General features: G+C 39.2%; 1 protein-coding gene across 1 annotated transcript in view; it reads left to right on the forward strand.

The window, feature by feature from the left end:
• Positions 1-25,892, forward strand: part of ABLIM3 (actin binding LIM protein family member 3) — a 145,935-nt gene that overhangs the window by 40,772 nt on the left and 79,271 nt on the right. Inside the window, exon 3 of the mRNA XM_061189828.1 lies at positions 195-332. Within this exon, the coding sequence (XP_061045811.1) occupies positions 195-332 (138 nt within the window). The remainder of the gene's footprint in view (positions 1-194; positions 333-25,892) is intronic.

The raw sequence follows: 25,892 nt of genomic DNA on the forward strand, positions 1-25,892 counted from the left end.
TATCTTAATGCCACTCACCTTCTAAAGATGTCTTAGCTTGGCATACTCAGCCTGATGATGTATTGAAGGTATTTTGCTAATCATTTTCACCCTTTCTGCTTTTTCTGCCAGTTAAGATTATAATCATGTCTTATGGCAGACTTTTTAAAGAATAAGGACCTTCTGGATGGTGATCTCTTTGTTTCTCTTTACAGTTCCTTATCAGCAGAATCCTTACAATCCCCGGGGCAGCTCCAATGTCATCCAGTGCTATCGATGTGGAGACACCTGCAAAGGGGAGGTGGTTCGCGTCCACAATAACCATTTCCACATCAGATGCTTCACCTGTCAAGGTAGGAGGCCCAATCTCCCAACACCCTTCTCAGATTCCTCCCCATGCTCTCACCCCAGGACATGCCGTGGGGCAGGCAGAACAGACACAGGCAATTGAGATACCTACAACGGCCTAAAATGACCTTCCTTGAGCCAGTAATGAGAATTCTCCCTTCAGCAGCATGGCGTGAAGAGGGAGGGTAGAGTGAGGGAAGCGGTGGGATATGGGGGAGAAAGGGAGCCTGGTGACCCCAGAGTGGAAGCACTGACCCAGAAGGAAAAAGGCAATCCTGCAAGCTTATCTTACACATCTGAGAAGACTACTGGCTTGTGCCTATAAATCAATTTGAGAGCCAATGAAAGAGCAAGCTGTCACGGCTAAAATTTGGCACGGCTCTGACATGAGTGTGACAATCCTCAGAGGTTAGGTTTAACAAGGGAGAAGGTACGTCTTGACTTCAGTAAGGTTTGTAATTTGGGAGCAGATGGTCGCTGCGTTACCTCTAATTGTGACAGCTTACCCATGGCTAATTTATAAAACCTTAGCTCGACCCAGCTAAGCATTCCCAAAGGAAGAAGGCTCACTAGCAGCAGGAAAAGAGGGACTCGGCTGAAGGAGCCCGGAGAGCCCTCTGGCCCAAACAGGACAACACTCCCTCCCCAGTGTCCCTGTCTAATGCCACTCCAGCCTCCACTTCTTGAACTTTTCTTCCAGGCTTCCTGTTCCACAGAGAAGCCATTCTGATGTTGGATTGCTCTGTGAGTTTAGAAAATGTTTGACCTCAAACCTTTAACTTCCACTTGTTGGTTTTAGATTTGTCCTCATGGGGTTTGATGAGCTCTTTGTGGTTGCTTTTGCCGGTGGCTGCCCTTCACATACTTGTAGCCAGGTCTGCCCCACATACACAGTTATATTGCAGGTCCTTAAACTGGGCCTCATCTGAAATGATTCCAACTTGTATAATCATCCTGAAGTCTTCTTCCTTGATCCTTTCTGGTTTGTCACTATCATTCCTAAAGACTACTACCCAAAACAGACCATACTTCTCAATGTCTGCCAAATACAGCAAGGACTACATTTCTTTAATGTGACTGATATTGAATGAACTTCCCGAGAAGCCACTTCACACCACTGATGTATATTGAATTTAAGGTCAACTGAAACCCCCAGATCTGTTCATTTTCGTATCTGCTACTAAACCTCAGCCTCATGTATCTGAAATTGACTTCCTCTGCCATCATTAAAGTTGCAAATTTCTTTCCCCAGGATCTAACTGGACTCTCCACTGAGCAAATAAATCTCATATTCATATTCCCTAATTTATTTATAGAAGCTTATATGGGGTATATTTTAATTGTGTGGTTTTTATTTCATTTTATTTTTAAAATTTTTATTTTATATTGGAGTATAGTTGATTTACAATGTTGTGTTACAGCAAAGGTGGACAGCAAAGTGATTCAGTTCTACATATACATATATCTATTCTTTCTCAAATTCTTTTCCCATTTAGGTTATTACAGAATATATTTTTTTAATACATCTTTATTGGAGTATAATTGCTTCACAGTACTGTGTTAGTTTCTGTTGTACAACAAAGTGAATCAGCCATATGCATACATATATCCCCATATCCCCGCCCTCTTGAGCCTCCCTCCCACCCTCCCTATCCCACCCCTCTAGGTCGTCGCAAAGCACCGAGCTGATCTCCCTGTGCTATGCGGCTGCTTCCCACTAGCTATCTATTTTACGTTTGGTAGTGTATATATGTCCATGCCACTCTCTCACTTTGTCCCAGCTTACCCTTCCCCCTCCCTGTGTCCTCAAGTCCATTCTCTACATCTGCATCTTTATTCCTGTCCTGCCCCTAGGTTCTTCAGAACCATTTTTTTTTTTTTGATTCCATATATATGTGTTACCATACGGTATTTGTTTTTCTCTTTCTGACTTACTTCACTCTGTATGACAGACTCTAGGTCCATCCACCTCACTACAAATAACTCAATTTCATTTCTTTTTATGGCTGAGTAATATTCCATTGTATATATGTGCCACATCTTCTTTATCCATTCATCTGTCGATGGACATTTAGGTTGCTTCCATGTCTTGGCTATTGTAAATAGTGCTGCAATGAACATTGTGGTACATGTCTCTTTTTGAATTATGGTTTTCTCAGGGTGTATGCCCAATAGTGGGATTGCTGGGTCATGTGGTAGTTCTATTTTTAGTTTTTTTTTTTTTTTTTTTTTTTTTTTAATTTATTTATTTATTTTTGGCTGTGTTGGGTCTTCGTTTCTGCGCGAGGGCTCTCTTCCAGTTGCGGCAAGCGGGGGCCACTCTTCATCGCGGTGCGCGGGCCTCTCACTATCGCGGCCTCTCTTGTTGCGGAGCACAGGCTCCAGATGCGCAGGCTCAGTAGTTGTGGCTCACGGGCCTAGTTGCTCCGCGGCACGTGGGATCCTCCCAGACCAGGCCTCGAACCCGTGTCCCCTGCATTAGCAGGCAGACTCTCAACCACTGCGCCACCAGGGAAGCCCCTATTTTTAGTTTTTTAAGGAACCTCCATACTGTTCTCCATAGTGGCTGTATCAATTTACATTCCCACCAACAGTGCAAGAGGGTTCCCTTTTCTCCACACCCTTTCCAGCATTTGTTGTTTCTAGATTTTTTGATAATGACCATTCTGACTGGTGTCAGTTGATACCTCATTGTAGCTTTGATTTGCATTTCTCTAATAATTAGTGATGTTGAGCATCTTTTCATGTGCCTCTTGGCCATCTGTATGTCTTCTTTGGAGAAATGTCTACTTAGGTCTTCTGCCCATTTTTGGATTGCATTGTTTGTTTTTTTGATATTGAGTTCCATGAGCTGTTTGTATATTTTGGAGATTAATCCTTTGTCAGTTGTTTCATGTGCAAATATTTTCTCCCATTCTGAGGGTTGTTTTTTCATCTTGTTTATGGTTTCCTTTGCTGTGCAAAAGCTTTTAAGTTTCATTAGGTCCAATTTGTTTATTTTCGTTTTTTATTTTCATTATTCTAGGAGGTGGGTCAAAAAAGATCTTGCTGTGGTTTATGTCAAAGAGTGTTTTTCTTATGTTTTCCTCTAAGAGTTTTATAGTATCTAGTCTTACATTTAGGTCTTTAATCCATTTGGAGTTTATTTTTGTGTATGGTGTTAGATAGTGTTCTAATTTCATTCTTCTACATGTAGCTGTCCAGTTTTCCCAGCACCACTTATTGAAGAGGCTGTCTTTTCTCCATTGTATGTTCTTGCCTCCTTTTTTGTAGACTGGGTGACTATATGTGCATGGGTTTATCTCTGGGCTTTCTATCCTGTTCCATTGATCTGTATTTCTATTTTTGTGCCAGTACCATACTGTCTTGATTACTGTAGCTTTGTGGTATAGTTTGAAGTCGGGGAGCCTGATTCCTCCAGCTCCGTTTTTCTTTCTCAAGATTGCTTCAGCTATTCGGGGTCTTTTGTGTTTCCATACGAATTGTAACATTTTTTGTTCTAATTCTGTGAAGAATGCCATGGGTAGTTTGATAGGGATTGCACTGAATCTGTAGATTGCTTTGGGCAGTATAGTCATTTTCACAGTGTTGATTCTTCCAATCCAAGAACATGGTATATTTCTACATCTGTTTATGTCATCTCTGATTTCTTTCATCAGTGTTTTATAGTTTTCTGAGTACAAATCTTTCGCCTCCTTAGGTAGGTTTATTCCTAGTTATTTTATTCCTTTTGTTGCGATGGTAAGTGGGATTGTTTCCTTAATTTCTCTTCCTGATTTTTCGTTGTTAGTGTATAGGAATGCCAGAGATTTCTGTGCATTAATTTTGTGTCCTGCAACCTTACCAAATTCACTGATTAGTTCTAGTAGTTTTCTGGTGGCATCTTTAGGATTTTCTATGTATAGTATCATGTCATCTGCAAACAGTGACAGTTTTACTTCTTCCTTTCCAATTTGTATTCCTTTTATTTCTTTTTCTTCTCTGATTGCTGTGGCTAGGGCTTCCAAAACTATGTTGAATAATAGTGGTGAGAGTGGACATCCTTGCCTTGTTCCTGATCTTAGTGGAAATGCTTTCAGTTTTTCATCACTGAGTATGATGTTTGCTGTGGGTTTGTCATATATGGTCTTTATTATGTTGTGGTAGGTTCCCTCTATGCCCGTTTTCTAGAGAGTTTTTTGTCATAAATGGGTGTTGAATTTTGTCAAAAGCTTTTTCTGCATCTATTGAGATGATCATATGGTTTTTATTCCTTAATTTGTTAATATGGTGTATCACATTGATTGATTTGCATGTGTTGAAGAATCCTTGCATCCCTGGGATAAATCCCACTTGATCATATTGTATGATCCTTTTAATATGTTGTTGTATTCTGTTTGCTAGTATTTTTTGAGGATTTTTGCATCAATGTTCATCAGTGATATTGGTCCATAATTTTCTTTTTTTGTGATATCTTTGTCTGGTTTTGGTATCAGGGTGATGGTGGCTTTGTAGAATGAATTTGGTAGTGTTTCTCCCTCTGAAGTTTTTTGGAAGAGTTTGAGAAGAATTGGTGTCAGATCTTCCATAAATGTTTGATAGAATTCACCTGTGAAGCCATCTGGTCCTGGACTTCTGTTTTTTGGAAGATTCTTAATTACAGTTTCAATTTCATTACTTGGGATAGGTCTGTTTATATTTTCTAATTCTTCCAGGTTCAGTCTTGGAAAATTGTACCTTTCCAAGAATTGTCCATTTCTTCGTGGTTGTCCATTTTATTGGCATATAGTTGTTTGTAGTAGTCTCTTTAATCCTTTGTATTTCTGCAATGTCAGTTGTGCTTTCACCTTTTTCATTTCTAATTTTATTGATTTGCATCCTCTCCCTTTTTTTCTTGATGAAGCTGGCTAACAGTTTATCAATTTTGTTTATCTTCTCAAAGAACCAGCTTTTAGTTTTACTGATCTTTGCTATTGTTTTCTTCATTTCTATTTCATTTATTTCTGCTCTGATCTTTATGATTTCTTTCCTTCTACTGACTTTGGGTTTTCTTCATTCTTCTTTCTCTAGTTGCTTTAGATGTAGGGTTAGATTGTTTGTTTGAGATTTTCCTTGTTTCTTGAGGTGAGATTGAATTGCTACAAACTTCCCTCTTGGAACTGCTTTTGCTGTGTCCCATAGGTTTTGGGTCATCGTGTTTTCATTGTCATTTGTTTCTAGGTATTTTTTTATTTCTTTGATTTCTTCAGTGATCTCTTGGTTATTTAGTAGTGCACTGTTTAGCCACCATGTATTTGTGTTTTTTACAGTCTTTTTCCTGTAATTAATTTTCAGTATCTTAGCATTGTGGTCAGAAAAGATGCTTGATACAATTTCAATTTTCTTAAATTTTCCAAGGCTTGATTTGTGACCCAAGATGTCATCTATCCTGGAGAATGTTCTGTGTGCACCTGGGAAGAAAATGTATTCTGCCACTTTCGGGTGGAATGTTCTATAAATATCAATTAAATCTATCTGGTCTGTTGTGTCAATTAAAGCTTGTGTTTCCTTATTTATTTTCTGTTTGGATGATCTGTCCATTGGTGTAAGTGGGGTGTTAAATCCCCTACTATTATTGTGTTACTGTCGATTTCTCCTTTCATGGTTGTTAGCATTTGCCTTATGTATTGAGGTGCTCCTATGTTGGGTGCATAAACATTTATAGTTGTTACATCTTCTTCTTGGATTGATCCCTTGATCATTATGTAGTGTCCCTCCTTATCTCTTGTAACAGTCTTTATTTTAAAGTCTATTTTATCTGATGTGAGTATTGCTACTCCAGCTTTCTTTTGATTTCCATTTGCATGGAGTATCTTTTTCCATCCCTTCAGTTTCAGTCTGTAGGTGTCCCTAGGTCTGAAGTGGGTCTCTTGTAGACAGCATATATATATATGGGTCTTGTTTTTGTATCCATTCAGCCAGTCTGTGTCTTTTGGTTGGGGCATTTAATCCATTTTCATTCAAGGTTATTATCGATATGTATTTTCTTAATTGTTTTGGGTTTGTTTTTGTGGGTCTTTTTCTTCTCTTGTGTTTTCTGCCTAAAGAAGTTTCTTTAGCATTTGTTGTAAAGCTGGTTTGGTGGTGCTGAATTCTCTTAGCTTTTGCTTGTCTGAAAAGCTTTTGATTTCTCCGTCAAATCTGAATGAGATCCTTGCTGGGTAGAGTAATCTTGGTTGTAGGTTTTTCTCTTTCATCACTTTAAGTATATCCTGCCACTCCCTTCTGGCCTGCAGAGTTTCTACTGAAAAATCAGCTGATAACCTTATGGGGATTCCTTTGTATGTTATTTTTTGTTTTTCCCTTGGTGCTTTTAATATTTTTTCTTTGAATTTAATTTTTGTTAGTTTGATCAATACGTGACTTGGTTTGTTTCTCCTAGGGTTTATCCGTATGGGACTCTCTGTGCTTCCTGGACTTGTGTGACTATTTCCTTTCTCATGTTAGGGAAGTTTTCCACTATAATCTCTTCAAATATTTTCTCAGACCCTTTCTTTTCTCTTCTTCTTCTGGGACCCCCGTAATTCGAATGTTGGTGCATTTAGTATTGTCCCAGAGGTCTCTGAGATTGTCTTTAATTCTTTTCATTCTTTTTTTCTTTATTCTGCTCCTTGGCAGTTATTTCCACCATTTTGTCTTCCAGCTCATTTATTCGTTCTTCTGCCTCAGTTATTCTTTTATTGATTCCTTCTAGTGTATTTTTCGTTTCAGTTATTGTGTTGTTCATCTCTGTTTGTTTGTTCTTTAGTTCTTCTAGATCTTTGATAAACATTTCTTGTATTTTCTCAATCCGTGCCTCCATTCTATTTCTGAGATTCTAGATCATATTTACTATCATTACTGTGAATTCTTTTTCAGGTACATTGCCTATTTCCTCTTCATTTATTTGGTCTTATAGGTTTTTACCTTGCTCCTTCATCTGTGACATATTTTTTTGCCATCTAATTTTTTTTTTTTTTTTTTTATGAGTGGGATTGTATTCCTGTCTTACTGGTTGTTTGGCCTGAGGCTTCCAACACTGGAGTTTGTAGGCTGTTTGGTAGAGCTGAGTCTTGGTGCTGAGATGAGGACCTCCATGAGACCTCACTCTGATGAATATTCCCTGGGGTCTGAGGTTGTCTGTTAGTCCAGTGGTTTGGACTTGGAGTTCCCACTGCAGGAGCTTCGGCCTGACCCCCGGCTAGTGAACCAAGATCCAGCAAGCTGTGTGGGGTGGGAAAAAAAAAAAGGACAATAACAAAGTATAAAATAAAATTAGACTAGGAAACTAACAGGTATGTTAGAAAGAATATAAAAATAAAAATATAGATGAATCAATAGCCAGAAGATACAACAGTATGACAGTAGTAAAAAAGAGGAGGAAGGAAAAGAAAAAGAAAAAGAAAAAAAAAAATGGGGGAAAAGGCCTTGGCTGTGGAGGGTGGGACCTAAGCAGGGGTGGGGTTTGGGCAGTGGGTGGGGCCTATGCTTAGGACCCACAGGGCTGGATAAGGCCCTGGGGTGTGTGGGGGTGTGGGGCTTAGGCTGAACGGAACAGAAGAGGCCCAGGCGTGCCTTGTGCCTCTGGTCTCAGAGGGCGGGGGACCCCACCTGGGAGCCCAGCAGGCTTCCTGGGCCTGAGTGGGCGGGGCAAATGCCCTCTGCTCCTCTCCCACCCCTCTGGTCCTGGAAGGCCCCTCCTGCCTGCCTCTCCTGTTCTCCCCTGGCCTCTGTCCTACGCTCCCAGGACCAACGCAGCCGAGAGGGGGCCTCTGCGGGTGATGGACCAGGCCCAAGAGCTGGGCAGACTTCCCCTGCCCAATGGGCAGGGGAAACGCTGGGCACGTTCCCCCCTTATCTGAGCCCCTGTGGGTCCCTCCAGGCGTGGGAACCCCTCCCCCATCTCAGCCACCCCTCAGGGCCACTGGTCCTGTCCAGCCTCCGCTTCTCCTCTCCTCTCAGTCCCCCCACGTCCTACCGGTTTGCTTGGGAATTCCTCCCATCTCCTTGGGTATCAAGGTCCCCCACCAGCATCCGGAAGTCACCCTAGTTGTGGAGAGATGCAAACTCCCCGTCTTCCCACACCATCATCTTGACTCCGCCCCCATTACAGAATACTGACTGAAGTTCCCTATGCTTTACAGTGGATCCTTGTTGGTTATCTATTTTAAATATAGTGGTGTGTATATATGTCAATCACAAACTCCCAATTTATCACTCCCTCCCAACCTTTCCCCTTTGGTAACCATAAGTTTGTTTTCTAAGGCTGTGAGTCTGTTTCTGTTTTGTAAATAATTTCATTTGTATCATTTTTTAAGATTTCGCATGTAAGCTATATCATGTGATATTTGTCTTTGTCCATCTATGTTGCTGCAAATGGCATTATTTCATGCTTTTTTAATGGCAGAGTAATATTCGATTGTATATATGTACCACATCTTCTTTATCCATTTGTCTATTGATGGACATTTAGGTTGCTTCGTCTTGCCTATTGTAAACAGCACTGCAGTGAACATTGGGGTGCATGTATCCTTTTGAACCATGGGTTTCTCCAAATATATGCCCAGAAGTGGGATTGCTGGATAATTTGGTAGCTCTATTATTAGTTTTTTAAGGAACCTCCATACTGTTCTCCATAGTGGTTTTACCAATTTACATTCCCACCAACAGTGTACAAGGGTTTCCTTTTCTCCACACCCTCTCCAGCATTTATTGTTTGTAGACTTTTTGATGATGGCCATTCTGACTGGTGTGAGGTGACACCTCATTACAGTTTTGATTTGCATTTCTCTAATAATTAGCAATGTTGAGCATCTTTTCATGTTGACCATCTGTATGTCTTCTTTGGAGAAATGTCTGTTTAGGTCTTCTGCCCATTTTTTGATTGGATTGTTTGTTTTTTTGATATTGAACTGCATGAAACATTTGTATATTTTGGAGATTAATCCCTTGTCAGTCACATTGTTTGCAAATATTTTGTCCCATTCTGTGGGTTATCTTTGCATTTTGTTTATTGTTTCCTTTGCTTTTCAAAAGCTTTTGAGTTTAATTAGGTCCCATTTGTTTATATTTGTTTCTATTTCATTACTCTAGGAGATGGATCAAAAAAGATATTGCTGTGATGTGTCAAAGATTTCTGCCTATGTTTTCCTCTAAGAGTTTTATAGTATCTGGTCTCACATTTAGGTCTTTAATCCATTTTGAGTTTAGTTTGTGTATGGTATTAAAGAATGTTCTAATTTAATTCTTTTTTTAAAGCTTTTTTTTGTATTTATTTATTTATTTGGCTGTGTCGGGTCTTAGATGCAGCATGGGGGACCTTCATTGCAGCATGCGGGATCCTTAGTTGCAGCATGCAGGATCTTTTAGTTATGGCATGCAGGATATTTTAGTTGCACCATGTGGAATCTTTAGTTGCGGCATGCGAACACTTAGTTGTGGCATGTGGGATCTAGTTCCCTGACCAGGGATTGAACCTGGGCCCACTGCATTGGGAGTGCAGAGTCTTACCCATTGGACCACGAAGGAAGTCCCTAATTTCATTCTTATACATGTAGCTGTCCAGTTTCTCCAGCACCACTTATTGAAGAGACTGTCTTTTCCCCATTGTATATCTTGCTTCCTTTGCCATAGATTAATTGACCATAAGTGCATGGGTTTATTTCTGAGCTTTCTATCCTGTTCCATTGTTTTTGTTTTTGTGCCAGTACCATACCATTTTGATAACTTTAGCTTTCCAGTATAGTCTGAAGTCAGGGAGCCTGATTGCTCAAGTTCCATTTTTCTTTCTCAGGATTGCTTAGGCTATTCTGGGTCTTTCATGTTTCCACACAAATTTTTAAATTTTTTGTTCTAGTTCTGTGAAAAATGCCATTGGTAATTTGATAGGGATTGCATTGAATCTGTAGATTGCCTTGGGTAGTATAATCGTTTTGATAGTATTGATTCTTTCAATCGAAGAACATGGTATATCTTTCTGTCTGTTTGTGTCATCTTCAATTTCTTCCATCAGCATCTTACAGTTTTCAGAGTACAGGTCTTTTGCCTCCTAAGGTAGGTCTATTCCTGGGTATTTTATTGTCTTTGATGCTATGGTAAATGGGAGTGCTTCCTTAATTTCTCTTTCTGATCTTTCATTGTTAGTGTATAGAAATGCAAGAGATTTCTGTGTATTAATTTTGTACCCCACAACTTTACCAAATTCATTGATGAGCTCTAGTAGTTTTCTGGTAGCATCTTTAGAGTTTTCTAGGTATAGTATCATGTCATCTGCAAACAGTGACAGTTTTACTTCTTCTTTTCCAGTTTGGATTCCTTTTATTTCTTTTTCTTCTCTGATTGCCATGGCTAGGACTTCCAAAACTATGTTGAATAAAAGTGGTGAGAGTGGACATCCTTGCCTTGTTCCTGATTTTACAGGGAATGCTTTCAGCTTTTCACCATTGAGAATGATGTTAGCTGTGGGTTTGTCATATATGGCCTTTATTATGTTGATGTAAGTTCCCTCTATGCCCACTTTCTGGAGGGTTTTTTTTTTTTTTAATAAAGTTATTATTATTTTTTTTTTAAGTTTGCTGTTCTTTATTTATTTATTTATTTATATTTATGGCTGTGTTGGGTCTTCGTTTCTGTGCGAGGGCTTTCTCTAATTGTGGCAAGTGGGGGCCACTCTTCATCGCAGTGCGCGGGCCTCTCACTATCGCGGCCTCTCTTGTTGCGGAGCACAGGCTCCACACGTGCAGGCTCAGTAATTGTGGCTCACGGGCCTAGTTGCTCCACGGCATGTGGGATCTTCCCAGACCAGGGCTTGAACCCGTGTCCCCTGCATTGTCAGGCGGATTCTCAACCTCTGCGCCACCAGGGAAGCCCCTCTGGAGGGTTTTATCATAAATTGGTGTTGAATTTTGTCATAAGCTTTTCCTGCATCTGTTGAGATGATCATATGGTTTTTATCCTTCAGTTTGTTAATGTGGTTTATCATACTGATTGATTTGCGAATATTGAAGAATCCTTGCTTCCCTGAAATAAATTCCAGTTGATCTAGGTGTATGATCCTTTTTAATGGTGTATGATCCTTTTAATGTATTGTTGATTCAGTTTGCTAGTATTTTGTTGAGGATTTTTGCATCTATGTTCATCTGTGATATTGACCTGTAATTTTCTTTTTTTGTGATATCTTTCTCTGGTTTTGCTATCAGGGTGGCCTCATAGAATAAGCTTGGGAATGTTCCTCCCTCTGCAAATTTTTGGAAGAATTTCAGAAGGATTGGTGTTAACTCTTCTCTAAATGTTTGATGGAATGCACCTGTGAAGTCATCTGGTCCTGGGCTTTTGTTTGTTGGAAGTTTTTTAATCACTGTTTCAGTTTCAGTACTTGTGATTGGTCTGTTCATATTTTCTGTTTCTTCCTGGTTCAGTCTTGGAAGGTTGTACCTTTCTAAGAATTTGTCCATTTCTTCTAGGTTGTCCATTTTATTGGAATATAGTTGTTTCTAGTAGTCTCTTACAATCCTTTGTATTTCTGTGGCATCAGTTGTAATGTCTCCTTTTTCATTTGTAACTTTGTTAATTTGAGCCCTCTCCCTTTTTTTCTTGATGAGTCTGGCTAAAGGTTTATCAATTTAGTTTATCTTTTTAAAGAAACAAGTTTTAGCTTCATTGATCTTTGATTTTGTTTTCTTCGTCTCTATTTCATTTATTTCTGCTCTGATCTTTATGACTTATTTCCTTCTGCTAACTTTGGGTTTTGTTTGTTCTTCTTTCTCTGTTTGCTTTAGGTGTGAGGTTAGGTTGTTTCTTTGAGATTTTTCTTGTTTCCTCAGGTAAGATTGTATTGCTATAAACTTCCCTCTTAGAACTGCTTTTGCTGCATCCCGTAGGTTTTGGACCATCGTGTTTTTGTTTTCATTTGTTCCTAGGTATTTTGTGATTTCCTCTGATTTCTTCAGTGATCCATTGAGTATTTAGTAACATATTGTTTAGCCTCCATGTGTTTGTGTTTTTTACAGGATTTTTTCCTGTAATTGATTTCTAGTCTCATAGTGTTGTAGTCAGAAAAGATGCTTGATATGATTTCAATTTTCTTAAATTTACTGAGGCTTGATTTGTGGCCCAGGATATGATCTATCCTGGAGAATGTTCCATGTGCACTTGAGAAGAAAATGTATTCTGCTGCTTTTGGATGGAATGTTCTATAAATATCAGTTAAGTCCATCTGATCTAATTTGTCATTTGAGGCCTGTGTTTCCTTATTGATCTTCTGTCTGGATGATCTGTCCATTGATGTAAGTGGATTGTTAAATTCTCCCACTATCATTGTGTTACTGTCGATTTCTCCTTTTACGGCTGCTAGCATTTGCCTTATATATTGAGGTGCTCCTATATTGGATACATATATATTTACAATTGTTATATCTTCTTCTTGGATTGATCCCTTGATCATTATGTAGTGTCCTTCTTTGTCTCTTGTAACAGTCTATGTTGTCTGATATGAGTATTGCTACTTCAGCTTTCTTTTGATTTCTATTTGCATGGCATACCTTTTCCCATCCCCTCACTTTCAGTCTGTATGTGTCCCTAGATCTGAAGTGGGTCTCCTGTAGACAGCATATAAACGGATCTTGTTTTTGTATCCATTCAGCCAGTCTGTGTCTTTTGGTTGGAACATTTAATCCATTTACATTTAAGGTAATTATCAATATGTATGTTCTTATTGCCATTTTGTTAATTGTTTTGGATTTGTTTTTGCAGGTCTTTTTTCTCCCCTTCCTCTTTTGTTCTCTTCTCTTATGATTTGATGACTAATTTTAGTGTTGTGTTTAGATTCCTTTTCCTTTTTCTGTGTGTATTTACTGTAGGTTTTCGGTTTGTGGTTACCATGAGGTTTTGATATAGCAGTCTATATATATACAAGGTTGTTTTCAATTGGTGGTCTTTTAATTTCAAATGCATTTCCAATATCCTGCATTTGTACTCTCCTCACAATTGCCGGTTTTGATATCATATTTGCGTAGATGATTTCCTACCTTTACTATATGTTTGCCTTTACCAGTGAGCTTTTCCATTCATAATTTTCTTATTTCTATGTGTGGCCTTTTCTTTTCCACGTAGAGAAGTTCCTTTACCATTTGTTGTAAAGCTGGTCTGGTGGTGCTGAATTCTTTTAGCTTTTGCTTGTCTGTAAAGCTTTTGATTTCTCTGTCGAAGCTGAACAAGAGCCTTGCTGGGAAGAGTATTTTTGGTTATAGGTTTTTCCCTTTCATCATTTTAAGTATATCATGCCACTCCCTCTGACCTGCAGAGTTTCTGCTGAAAAATCAGCTGATAACCTTATGGATATTCCCTTGTATGTTATTTGTTGCTTTTCCCTTGTTGCTTTTAATATTTTCTTTCTGTCTTTATTTTTTGTCAGTTTGATTACTATGTGTCTTGGTGTGTTCCTCCTTGGATTATCCTGCCTGGGAGTCTCTGCACTTCCTGGACTTGGGTGACTGTTTCCTTTCCCATGCTAGGGAAGTTTTTGGCTGTTATCTCTTCAAGTATTTTCTCAGGTCCTTTCTCTCTCTCTTTCTCCTCCTCCTTCTGGGACCCCTATAATGCAAATGTTGGTGTGTTTAATGTTGTCCCAGAGGTCTCTTAGACTGTCCTCATTTCTTTTCATTCTTTTTGCTTTTCTATGGCAGTGATTTCCACCATGCTGTCTTTCAGCTCACTTATTCATTCTTCTGCCTCATTTATTCTGCTGTTGATTCCTTCTAGTGTATTTTTCATTTCAGTTATTGAATTGTTCATCTCTGTTTGTTCTTTAGATCTTCTAGCTCTTTGTTAAACATTTCTTGTATCTTCTCAGTCTGTGCCTCCATTCTTTTTCCAAGATCTTGGATCATCTTTACCATCATTACTCTGAATTCTTTTTCGGGTATATTGCCTATCTCCACTTCATTTAGTTGTTCTTCTGTGATTTCATCTTGTTCCTTCATCTGGGACATATTTCTGTGTCATCTCATTTTGTCTAGCTTTCTGTGATTGCGGTTTCTGTTCCGCAGGCTGCAGGATTATAATTCTTCTTGCTTCTGCTGTCTTCCCCCTGGTGGATGAGGCTGGTCCAAGTGGCTTGTGCAGGCTTCCTGGTGGGAGGGACTGGTGCCTGCCCACTGGTGGGTGGAGCTGTGTCTTGCCCCTCTGGTTGGCAGGGCCGTGTCAAGAGGTGTGATTAGCGGGAAGCTGTGGGCTCAGGAAGACTTTAGGCAGCCTGTCTGCTGATGGGTGGGGCTGTTTTCCAGCCCTGTTTGTTGTTTAGCCTGAGGTGTCCCAGCACTGGAGCCTAAAGGCTGTTGGGTGGGGCCAGGTCTTAGTGAGAAAATGGTGGCCTCTAGGAGGGCTCACGCCAATGAGTACTCCCCAGAACTACTGCCACCAGTGTCTTTGTCCCTGCAGTGAGCCACAGCCACCCCCCGCCTCCACAGGAGACCCTCCAATACCAGCAAGTAGTTTTGGCCCAGGATCCTATGAGGTCACTGCTTTTTCCCCTGCGTTCTGGTGTGCATGAGCCCTTGTGTGCACCCTCCAAGAGTGGAGTTTTCTGTTTCCCCCAGTCCTGTGGAATTCCTGTGATCAAACTTCACTGGTCTTCAAAGCCAGATGCTCTGAGGGCTCCTCCTCCCGATGCCAGACCCCCCAGGCTGGGGAGCCTGATGTGGGGCTCAGAACTTTCTCTCCTGTGGGAGAACCTCTTTGATATAATTATATTCCAGCTTGTGGGTCACCCACCCAGCAGGTATGGGATTTGATTTTATTGCAATTGCACCCCTCCTACCGTCTCAAAGTGGCTCCTTCTTTGTCTTTGGATGTACAATATCTTTTTTGGTAGGTTCCAGTGTTTTTGTTGTTGTTGTTGTTGATAGTGGTTCAGCAGTTAGTTATGGTTTTGTTGTTTTTGTGAGAGAAGGTGAGTTCATATCCTTCTACTCTGCCATCTTGGCAAAACTTCATGTGGTTTCTATTTTATGTTGAGGATTGGCATACCCCTTTAGTGCAAGTTGACCTGCAAGAGTATCTTGGCGGGTGACCATTTTTACATCCCCAGAAATTGAAACAGGGCAAAGAGTAATGAGAATAAAATTGTTATAAGGAGATTTGAGCCATGACTCTACAGTTATATTCTTAAGAGGCTGTATTTGTTATGTTTTGCCTTAAGCCAAAATTTAATAGTTTAAAACAATCTTTTATTTAGCTCTTGATTCTCCGGGTTGGCTGGGCACTTCTTCCAATCTGACCTGGCTCTGCTTATCTCTCCTCGCCTCATCATGATGTTATGGTGGGTCTGCTGGCAGTGGTTGGCAGGTTGACCTGAGTGCCTCCATTTGGCTTCTCATCCTCCAGCAGGCTGGCTTGGACTCGTTTCCATGGTGGTCTCAGAGTTCCAAATTCAACAAGAGAGCAGACTTCACTAAACAAGATCTTTTCAAGCCTCAGCTTGTGTTATACTTGCTAATGTCCCATTGGCCAAAACAAGTCAAATGGCCAACCCAGATTCAAGATCATGGAGAAACAAACTTTGCCTTTTGTGTGAGGGCCTACAGAATCAGATTTCAATGGTGTGAATACAGAGAAGGGAAGAATTTGGCCATTTTGACAGTCTACCATAGGGAGGTCATAGAAATTCTTTTAATGGAGATTTTGAAAACAAAAGAGACTATTATTTTTCTGAATATTTTCAATGTCAACTTGCTTAGAGTGTATTTTTGTTTCCAGCAGTAACCAGTATAGGGATTAATTACCCTAAATAGCCTTCTCATTTGAAAAATCTAAAATCTCTATGAATTTCTTTTACAACCCTTTTAAAGTGGACTACTGTACTGACATGAAAGGAAGGAATCTGTAGAGGTAAAAAATAAAAATAAAAGCAGATATCTGGGTGTGACTGCCAATGCCAGATTTAATCTTCATGGTTTATGCTAAACCTTGAAGACCTTGAGCTTTTACCTTGATAGCTATATGGATCATGGAGAACAGGAGTCAAAGCCTAGAGCCTGATCAAAGTAGGATTCTAACTGTAGACCTCTGAGTAAAGCCGAGGTTTCCCCCTACAAAAACTTCCTCTCAGTGTATAGATGGATGAGAAGTAAACTGGAGAAGGAAACAGCACTGAAACTTGCCTGTACCAACTTGGGCACTGGGTAGAAGAGAATAAAACTTGTATCAAAATGTCTACCCATAATCCACCCTGTATATGGATTCACATTCTATTTTCATGCTATATATTTGGCATTAAAAAAAAAAAGTGAAACAATTTAAAAGAAAGTGGTCCCACACTTGGCAAATGCCAGAAGCAAAGGATAATCCTCTTTAGAGGAACTCAGCTTTATTCCTGACCTCAAAGAATTACTACAGATAAAATTATTAGCAAAACGAATAACTCACAGTCAAAAATGTACAAATCATAATGGGGGAGAGCCAGCAGAAACGATGGAAAGTAGACAGGGAACCTCAAAGACTTTATAGACTGGAATTTTCTGACATTATATAATAACTACATTCAATATGTTTAAACAAGTAAGACAAGCCAGAAGAAAATGAGCAAAAAACCACACATTTTAACAAATAACACAGCAGATGTGAAAAAGAAACAACATAAACATTTTTTTAATTTAATTTTTTATTTTATATTGGAGTATAGTTGATTTACAATATTGTGTTAGTTTCAGGTGCACAGTAAAGTGATTCAGTTATACATATACATATATCCATTCTTTTTCAGATTCTTTTGCCATGTAGCTTATTGCAGAATGTTGAGTAGAGTTCCCTGTGCTATACAGTAGGTCCTTGTTGGTTATCTATTTTATATATAGTACTGTGTGTATGTTAATCCCAAGCTCCTAATTTATCCCCCCCCCCACGTTTCCCCTTTGATAACCATAAATTTGTTTTTGAAGTCTGTGAGTCTGTTTCTGTTTTATAAATAAGTTCATTTGTATCTTTTTTTTTTTTTCTTTTTATAGTGTGTACAGCTTTTTTGGTTTTCTCTGCATTCTGTTACCCTGTGAGATGGGAAGGGAGAAAGTGAATGAACACCACATCTATGCAGGATTTGACCACCCCATGAAGCAGGTAGCTCAGTGCACAGGTTGTTTGATATGAACCTGACCATAAGGAAAGGCAATAGAGAAATAACAAAGTTCTTTGTTATTTTGAAACAACGTACATTTTAGACATAAAAATGTATAATATTTGAAATTAAAAACTCAACGTATGGATTAAATAGCACATCAGATGTTGCTGAAGAGATAATTAATAAACTGTAAGATTTAGCAAAGAGAGAGGTATATACATATAGCTCAGAAATATAAGAAAGTGATAAAAATAAAAGAGAACTTTATACATGGAGAATATAGTGAGAAGGTTTGACATATATCTAATCAGAGTTCTAGAGATGTATAATAGAGAACATGAGTAGGAAGACAATATTTGAGAGATAACATCTGTGAATTATGTAGAACTGTTGACAGACACAAATATCTAGGAAACTTAATGAATCCCAGTAGAAAAATATAAAAGAAATCTACCTACACACATCATGGTGAAACTGCAGATCACCAAAAACAACCAAAAAACCCATCTTAAAAGTAGCCAGAGATAAGAGACAGATCATCTGCATATGAATGGTAAATAAGCTGCCAGCTGAAGTTTTAGTCACAACAAGGAAATCTGAAAACAGTGGAATAATACCTTTATGTACTGAAAGAAGTAACTGCAAATTTAGGATTATGTATTCAGCAAAACTATCTTTCAAGAACAAAGGCAAACCCACAGCTTAAATCATACTTAATGCTGAAAGACTGCTTCCCTGTGAGATCAAAAATAAGAAAAGAATGTCTGCTCTTACTGCTTCTATTTAACATTATACTGCAGGTTCATGCTAGGTCAATTAGGCAAGAAAATGAAATAGAAGTCACCCAGATTGAAAAAGAAGTAAGACTATATCTATTTGCACATGACATGATCTTGTATATAACAAATCCTAAGGAATGTGCTAAAAAAGACTATTAGAACTAGCAAATAAGTTCATCAGATTTCAAGGTACAAGATCAATATACCAAAATCAATTGTATTTCTATACACTTGCAATGAACAACCTGAAAATAAAACTGAGAAAACAGTTCCATTTAAAATACCATCAAAAATAAAATGCATAAGAGTTTAACAAGAGATTTTCGGTCCTGAACCAAGATGGCAGAGTAGAAGGACGTGCTCTCACTCCCTCTTGCGAGAACACCAGAAGCACAACTAGCTGCTGGACAATCATCGACAGGAGGACACTGGAACTCACCAAAAAAGATACCCCACATCCAAAGACAGAGGAGCAGCCACAATGAGACGGTAGGAGGGGCGCAATCACAGTAAAATCAAATCCCATAACTGCTGGGTGGGTGACTCACAGACTGGAGAACACTTATACCACAGAAGTCCACCCACTGGAGTGAAGGTTCTGAGCCCCACGTCAGCCTTCCCAACCTGGGGGTCCAGCAACGGGAGGAGGAATTCCTAGAGAATCAGACTTTGAAGGCTAGTGGGATTTGATTGCAGGACTTTGACAGGACTGGGGGAAACAGAGACTCCACTCTTGGAGGGCACACACAAAGTAGTGTGCGCATCGGGACCCAGGGGAAGGAGCAGTGACCCCAGGGGAGACTGAACCAGACCTACCTGCTAGTGTTGGAGGGTCTCCTGCAGAGGCGGGGGGTGGCTGTGGCTCACCATGGGGACAAGGACACTGGCAGCAGAAGTTCTGGGAAGTACTCCTTGGCGTGAGCCCTCCCAGAGTTCGCCACTAGCCCCACCAAAGAGCCCAGGTAGGTTCCAGTGTTGGGTTCCCTCGGGCCAAACAACCAACAGGGAGGGAACCCAGACCCACCCACGAGCAGTCAAGCAGATTAAAGTTTTACTGAGCTCTGCCCACCAAGGCAACAGTCAGCTCTACCCACCCCCAGTCCCTCCCATCAGGAAACTTGGACAAGCCGCTTACATAGCCACATCAACCAGAGGGCAGACAGCAGAAGCAAGACAAACTACAATCCTGCAGCCTGTGGAACAAAAACCACATTCACAGAAAGATAGACAAGATGAAAAGGCAGAGGGCTATGTACCAGATGAAGGAACAAGATACAACCCCAGAAAAACAACTAAATGAAGTGGAGACAGGCAACCTTCCAGAAAAAGAATTCAGAATAATGATAGTGAAGATGACCTCGGAAAAAGAATGGAGGCAAAGATCAAGAAGATGCAAGAAATGTTTAACAAAGGCCTAGAAGAATTAAAGAACAAACAAACAGAGATGAACAATACAATAACTGAAATGAAAACTACACTAGAAGGAATCAATAGCAGAATAACTGAGGCAGAAGAACGGATAAGTGACCTGGAAGACAGAATGGTGGAATTCACTGCTGCGGAACAGAATAAAGAAAAACGAATGGAAAGAAATGTAGACAGCCTAAGAGACCTCTGGGACAACATTAAACGCAACAACATTTGCATTATAGGGGTCCCAGAAAGAGAAGAGAGAGAAAGGACCTGAGAAAATATTTGAAGAGATTATAGTCGAAAACGTCCCTAGCATAGGAAAGGAAATAGCCACCCAAGTCCAGGAAGTGCAGAGAGTCCCATACAGGATAAACCCAAGGAGAAACACGCCGAGATACATAGTAATCAAATTGGCAAAAATTAAAGACAAAGAAAAAATATTGAAAGCAGCAAGGGAAAAACAACAAGTAACATACAAGGGAACTCCCATAAGGTTAACAGCTTATCTCTCAGCAGAAACTCTACAAGCCAGGAGAGAGTGGCATGATATACTTAAAGGGATGAAAGGGAAGAACCTACAACCAAGATTACTCTACCCAGCAAGGATCTCATTCAGATTCGATAGAGAAATCAAAAGCTCTTCAGACAAGAAAAAGCTAAGAGAATTCAGCACCACCAAACCAGCTCTACAACAAATGCTAAAGGAACTTCTCTAAGTGGGAAACACAAGAGAAGAAAAGGACCTACAAAAACAAACCCAAAACAATTAAGAAAATGGTCATAGGAACATACATATTGATAATTACCTTAAATGTGAATGGATTAAATGCTCCAACCAAAAGACACAGGCTTGCTGAATGGATACAAAAACAAGACACATCTATATGCTGTCTACAAGAGACCCACTTCAGACCTAGGGACATATACAGACTGAAAGTGAAGGGATGGAAAAAGATATTCCATGCAAATGGAAAGCAAAAGAAAGCTGGAGTAGCAATACTCATATCAGATAAAAGAGACTTTCAAATAAAGAATGTTACAAGAGACAAGGAAGGACACTCCATAATGATCAAGGGATCAATCCAAGAAGAAGATATAACAATTATAAATATATATGCACCCAACATAGGAACACCTCAATACATAAGGCAACTGCTAACAGCTATAAAAGAGGAAATCGACAGTAACACAATAAAAGTGGGGGATTTTAAAACCTCACTTACACCAATGGACAGATCATCCAAAATGAAAATAAATAAGGAAACAGAAGCTTTAAATGACACAGTAGACCAGATAGATTTAATTGATATTTATAGGACATTCCATCCAAAAACAGTAGATTACACTTTCTTCTCAAGTGCGCATGGAACATTCTCCAGGATAGGTCACATCTTGGGTCACAAATCAAGCCTCAGTAAATTTAAGAAAATTGAAATCATATCAAGAAGCTTTTCTGACCACAACGCTATGAGATTAGAAATGAATTACAGGGGAAAAAACGTAAAAAACACAAACACATGGAGGCTAAACAATACCTTACTAAATAACCAAGAGATCACTGAAGAAATCAAAGAGGATATCAGAAAATACCTAGAGACAAATGACAAGGAGAACACAACGATCCAAAACCTATGGGATGCAGCAAAAGCAGTTCTAAGAGGGAAGTTTATAGCTATACAAGCCTACCTCAAGAAACAAGAAAAATCTCAAATAAACAATCTAACCTTATACCTGAAGGAACTAGAGAAAGAAGAACAAACAAAACCCAAAGTTAGCAGAAGGAAAGAAGTCATAAAGATCAGAGCAGAAATAAATGAAATAGAAACAAAGAAATCAATAGCAAAGATCAAAAAAACTAGAAGCTGGTTCTTTGAGAAGATAAACAAAATTGATAAGCCATTAGCCAGACTCATCAAGAAAAAGAGGGAGAGGACTCAAATCAATAAAATTAGAAATGAAAAAGGAGAAGTTACAACAGACACTGCAGAAATACAAAGCATCCTAAGAGACTACTACAAGCAACTCTATGCCAATAAAATGGACAACCTGGAAGGAATGGACAAATTCTTAGAAAGGTATAACCTTCCAAGACTGAACCAGGAAGAAATAGAAAATATGATCAGACCAATCACAAGTAATGAAATTGAAACTGTGATTAAAAATCTTCCAACAAAAGTCCAGGACCAGATGGCTTCACAGGTGAATTCTATCAAACATTTAGAGAAGAGCTAACACCCATCCTTCTCAAACTCTTCCAAAAAATTGCAGAGGAAGGAACACTCCCAAACTCATTCTATGAAGCCACCATCACCCTGATACCAAAACCAGACAAAGATACTACAAAAAAAGAAAATTACAGACCAATATCACTGATGAATATAGATGCAAAAATCCTCAACAAAATACTAGCAAACAGAATCCAACAACACATTAAAAGGATCATACACCATGATCAAGTGGGATTTATCCCAGGGATGCAAGGATTCTTCAATATACACAAATCAATCATTGTGATACACCATATTAACAAATTGAAGAATAAAAACCATATGATCATCTCAATAGATGCAGAAAAAGCTTTTGACAAATTCAACACCCATTTATGATAAAAACTCTCCAGAAAGTGGGCATAGAGGGAACCTACCTCAATATAATAAAGGCAATATACGACAGACCCACAGCAAACATCATTCTCAATGGTGAAAAACTGAAATCATTTCCTCTAAGATCAGGAACAAGACAAGGATGTCCACTCTCACCACTCTTATTCAACATAGTTTTGGAAACCCTAGCCACAGCAATCAAAGAAGAAAAAGAAATAAAAGGAATCCAAATTGGAAAAGAAGAAGTAAAACTGTCACTGTTTGCAGATGACATGATACTATACACAGAGGATCCTAAAGATGCCACCAGAAAACTACTAGAGCTAATCAATGAATTTGGTAAAGTTGCAGGATACAAAATTAATGCAAAATTAATTAATACAAAATTAATGCACAGAAATCTCTTGCAATGGGACCTATACACTAATGATGAAAAATCTGAAAGAGAAATTAAGGAAACACTCCCCTTTACCATTGCAACAAAAAGAATAAAATACCTAGGAATAAACCTACCTATGGAGACAAAAGACCTGTATACAGAAAACTATAAGACACTGATGAAAGAAATTAAAGATGATACGAACAGATGGAGAGATATACCATGTTCTTGGATTGGAAGAATCAATATTGTGAAAATGACTATACTACCCAAAGCAATCTACAGATTCAATGCAATCCCTATGAAATTACCAACAGCATTTTTTAAGGAACTAGAACAAAAAATCTTTAAAGTTGTGTGGCGACACAAAAACCCCGAATAGCCAAAGCAGTCTTGAGGGAAAAAAAATGGAGCTGGAGGAATCAGACTCCCTGACTTCAGACTATACTACAAAGCTACAGTAATCAAGACAATATGGTACTGGCACAAAAACAGAAACATAGATCAATGGAACAAGATAGACAGCCCAGAGATAAACCCACGCACCTATGGTCAACTAATCTATGACAAAGGAGACAAGGATATACAATGGAGAAAAGACAGTCTCTTCAATAAGTGGTGCTGGGAAAACTGGACAACTACATGTAAAAGAATGAAATTAGAATACTCCCTAACACCATACACAAAAATAAACTCAAAATGGATTCGAGACCTAAATGTAAGACCGGACACTATAAAACTCTTAGTGGAAAACATAGGAAGAACACTCTTTGACATCAATCACAGCAAGATCTTTTTTGATCCACCTCCTAGAGTAATGGAAATAAAAACGAAAATAAACAAATGGGACCTAATGAAACTTCAAAGCTTATGCACAGCAAAAGTATTTATTGGAAAAGAAACCATAAACAAGACGAAAGGACAAACCATAAACAAGGGAAAGGAAACCATAAACAAGACAAAAAGACAACCCTCAGAATGGGAGAAAACATTTGCAAACGAATCAACGGACAAAGGATTAATCTCCAAAATATATAAACAGCTCATGCAGCTTAATATTAAAAAAACAAAAAACCCAATCCAAAAATGGGCAGAAGACCTAAATAGACATTTCTCCAAAGAAGACATACAGATGGCCAAGAAGCACATGAAAAGTTGCTCAACATCACTGATTATTAGAGAAATGCAAATCAAAACTACAATGAGGTACCACCTCACACCAGTTAGAATGGGTGTCATCAGAAAATCTACAAACAACAAATGCTGGAGAGGGTGTGGAGAAAAGGGAACCCTCTTGCACTGTTGGTGGGAATGTAAATTGATACAGCCACTATGGAGAACAGTATGGAGGTTCCTTAAAAAACTAAAAATTACCATATGATCCAGCAGTCCCACTACTGGGCATATACCCAGAGAAAACCATAATTCAAAAAGACACATGCACCCCAATGTTTATTGCAGCACTATTTACAATAGCCAGGTCATGGAAGCAACCTAAATGCCCATCAACAGACGAATGGATAAAGAAGTTGTGGTACATATATACAATGGAATATTACTCAGCCATAAAAAGGAACGAGATTGGGTCATTTGTTGAGACTTGGATGGATCTAGAGACTGTCATACAGAGTGAAGTAAGTCAGAGAAAAACAAATATCGTATATTAACGCATATATGTGGAACCTAGAAAAATGGTACAGATGAACCGGTTTGCAGGGCAGAAATTGAGACACAGATGTAGAGAACAAATGTATGGACACCAAGGGGGGAAAGCGGCGGGAGGGTGGGGGTGGTGGTGTGATGAATTGGGCGATTGGGATTGACATGTATACACTGATGTGTATAAAATTGATGACTAATAAGAACCTGCTGTATAAAAAATATATAAAATTAAAAATTAAAAAAAAAATTTTAACAAAAACCCAAAACAAACAAACAAAAAACAACGAGAACAACAAAGAAAGAAACAGCATATCACCAGCACCCCAGAAACTTACTTTGCGTGTCCCACCAGTCACTGCCCCCCATCAAAAGTATCCACTGTCCTGACTTCTAACATCATAAATAAGTTTTGCCTGTTGTAAACATCATGTAAGTAGAATTAGTGTGGGTACTTTTTTTTTTAATATAAATTTATTTATTTATATTTATTTTTGGCTGTGTTGGGTCTTCGTTTCTGTGCGAGGGCTTTCTCCAGTTGCAGTGAGCGGGGCCCACTCTTCATCGTGGTGCGCGGGCCTCTCACCGTCGTGGCCTCTCCTATTGTGGAGCACAGGCTCCAGACGTGCAGGCTCAGTAGTTGTGGCTCACGGGCTTAGTCGCTCCGCGGCATGTGGGATCTTCCCAGACCAGGGCTCGAACCCGTGTCCCCTGTATTGGCGGGCAGATTCTTAACCACTGCACCACCAGGGAAGCCCCAGTGTGGGTACTTTTTTACATCTGGCTTCCTGTGCTAATATTTTGTTTGTGAGAGTCAGTCTTGTTGTTTCATGTATTTATGGTTTTTTCATTCTCATTGCTATACGTTCCATTGTGTGATTATATTATACCACCATGAATTTATTCTTCTTACTGTTGATGAGCATTTGAGTTGTGTCCAGCATTACATATAGTGTGGCTATAGACATTCTTTTATGTGTCTGCTGGTCAACATGTATATGATTTCTCTTGTCCATATACCTAGGAGGGGTGATATGTTCTCTTAAATAATAAAGATCTGGAAAAGCTTTGAGAGCTACATTAAAAAAAAAGAAGAAGTATTTAACAAAAGTGTAAAATTTATACTTTGAAAACTACAAAATATTAAAGAATATCTAAGTAAATGGAAAAATATACCATGTTCATGGATCAGAAGCCTTAACATTGTTATGATGGCAATATTCTTTAGATCAATCTACAAACTTAGTGCTATCTTAGCTCAGGCTGCCATAACAAAATAACATAGATTGGATGGCTTAAACAACAGTAGTGTATTTTCTCACCGTTCTGGAGGCTGGAAGTCCAAGATTAAGGTGCCTTCATAGTCGGGTTATGGAGAGCTCCCTTCCTGGCTTGCAGACAGCTACCCTCTCACTCTGTCCTCACATGTCACAGAGGGAGGGAGGGAGGAGCAGAGAGAAAGAGAGGGAGAATGAGAATGAGCAAGTTTGCTGGTGTCTCTTCTAATGAGGTCACTAATCCCATAATGAAGGGCCCATCCTTATGACCTCATCTAAACCTGATTACCTCCTAAAGGCCACCTATCTAAGTACCATCACATTAGGGCTTGGGACTTCAACATATGA

This window comes from Eubalaena glacialis, chromosome 4, assembly GCF_028564815.1.
Source record: "Eubalaena glacialis isolate mEubGla1 chromosome 4, mEubGla1.1.hap2.+ XY, whole genome shotgun sequence".
NCBI lineage: Eukaryota > Metazoa > Chordata > Mammalia > Artiodactyla > Balaenidae > Eubalaena > Eubalaena glacialis.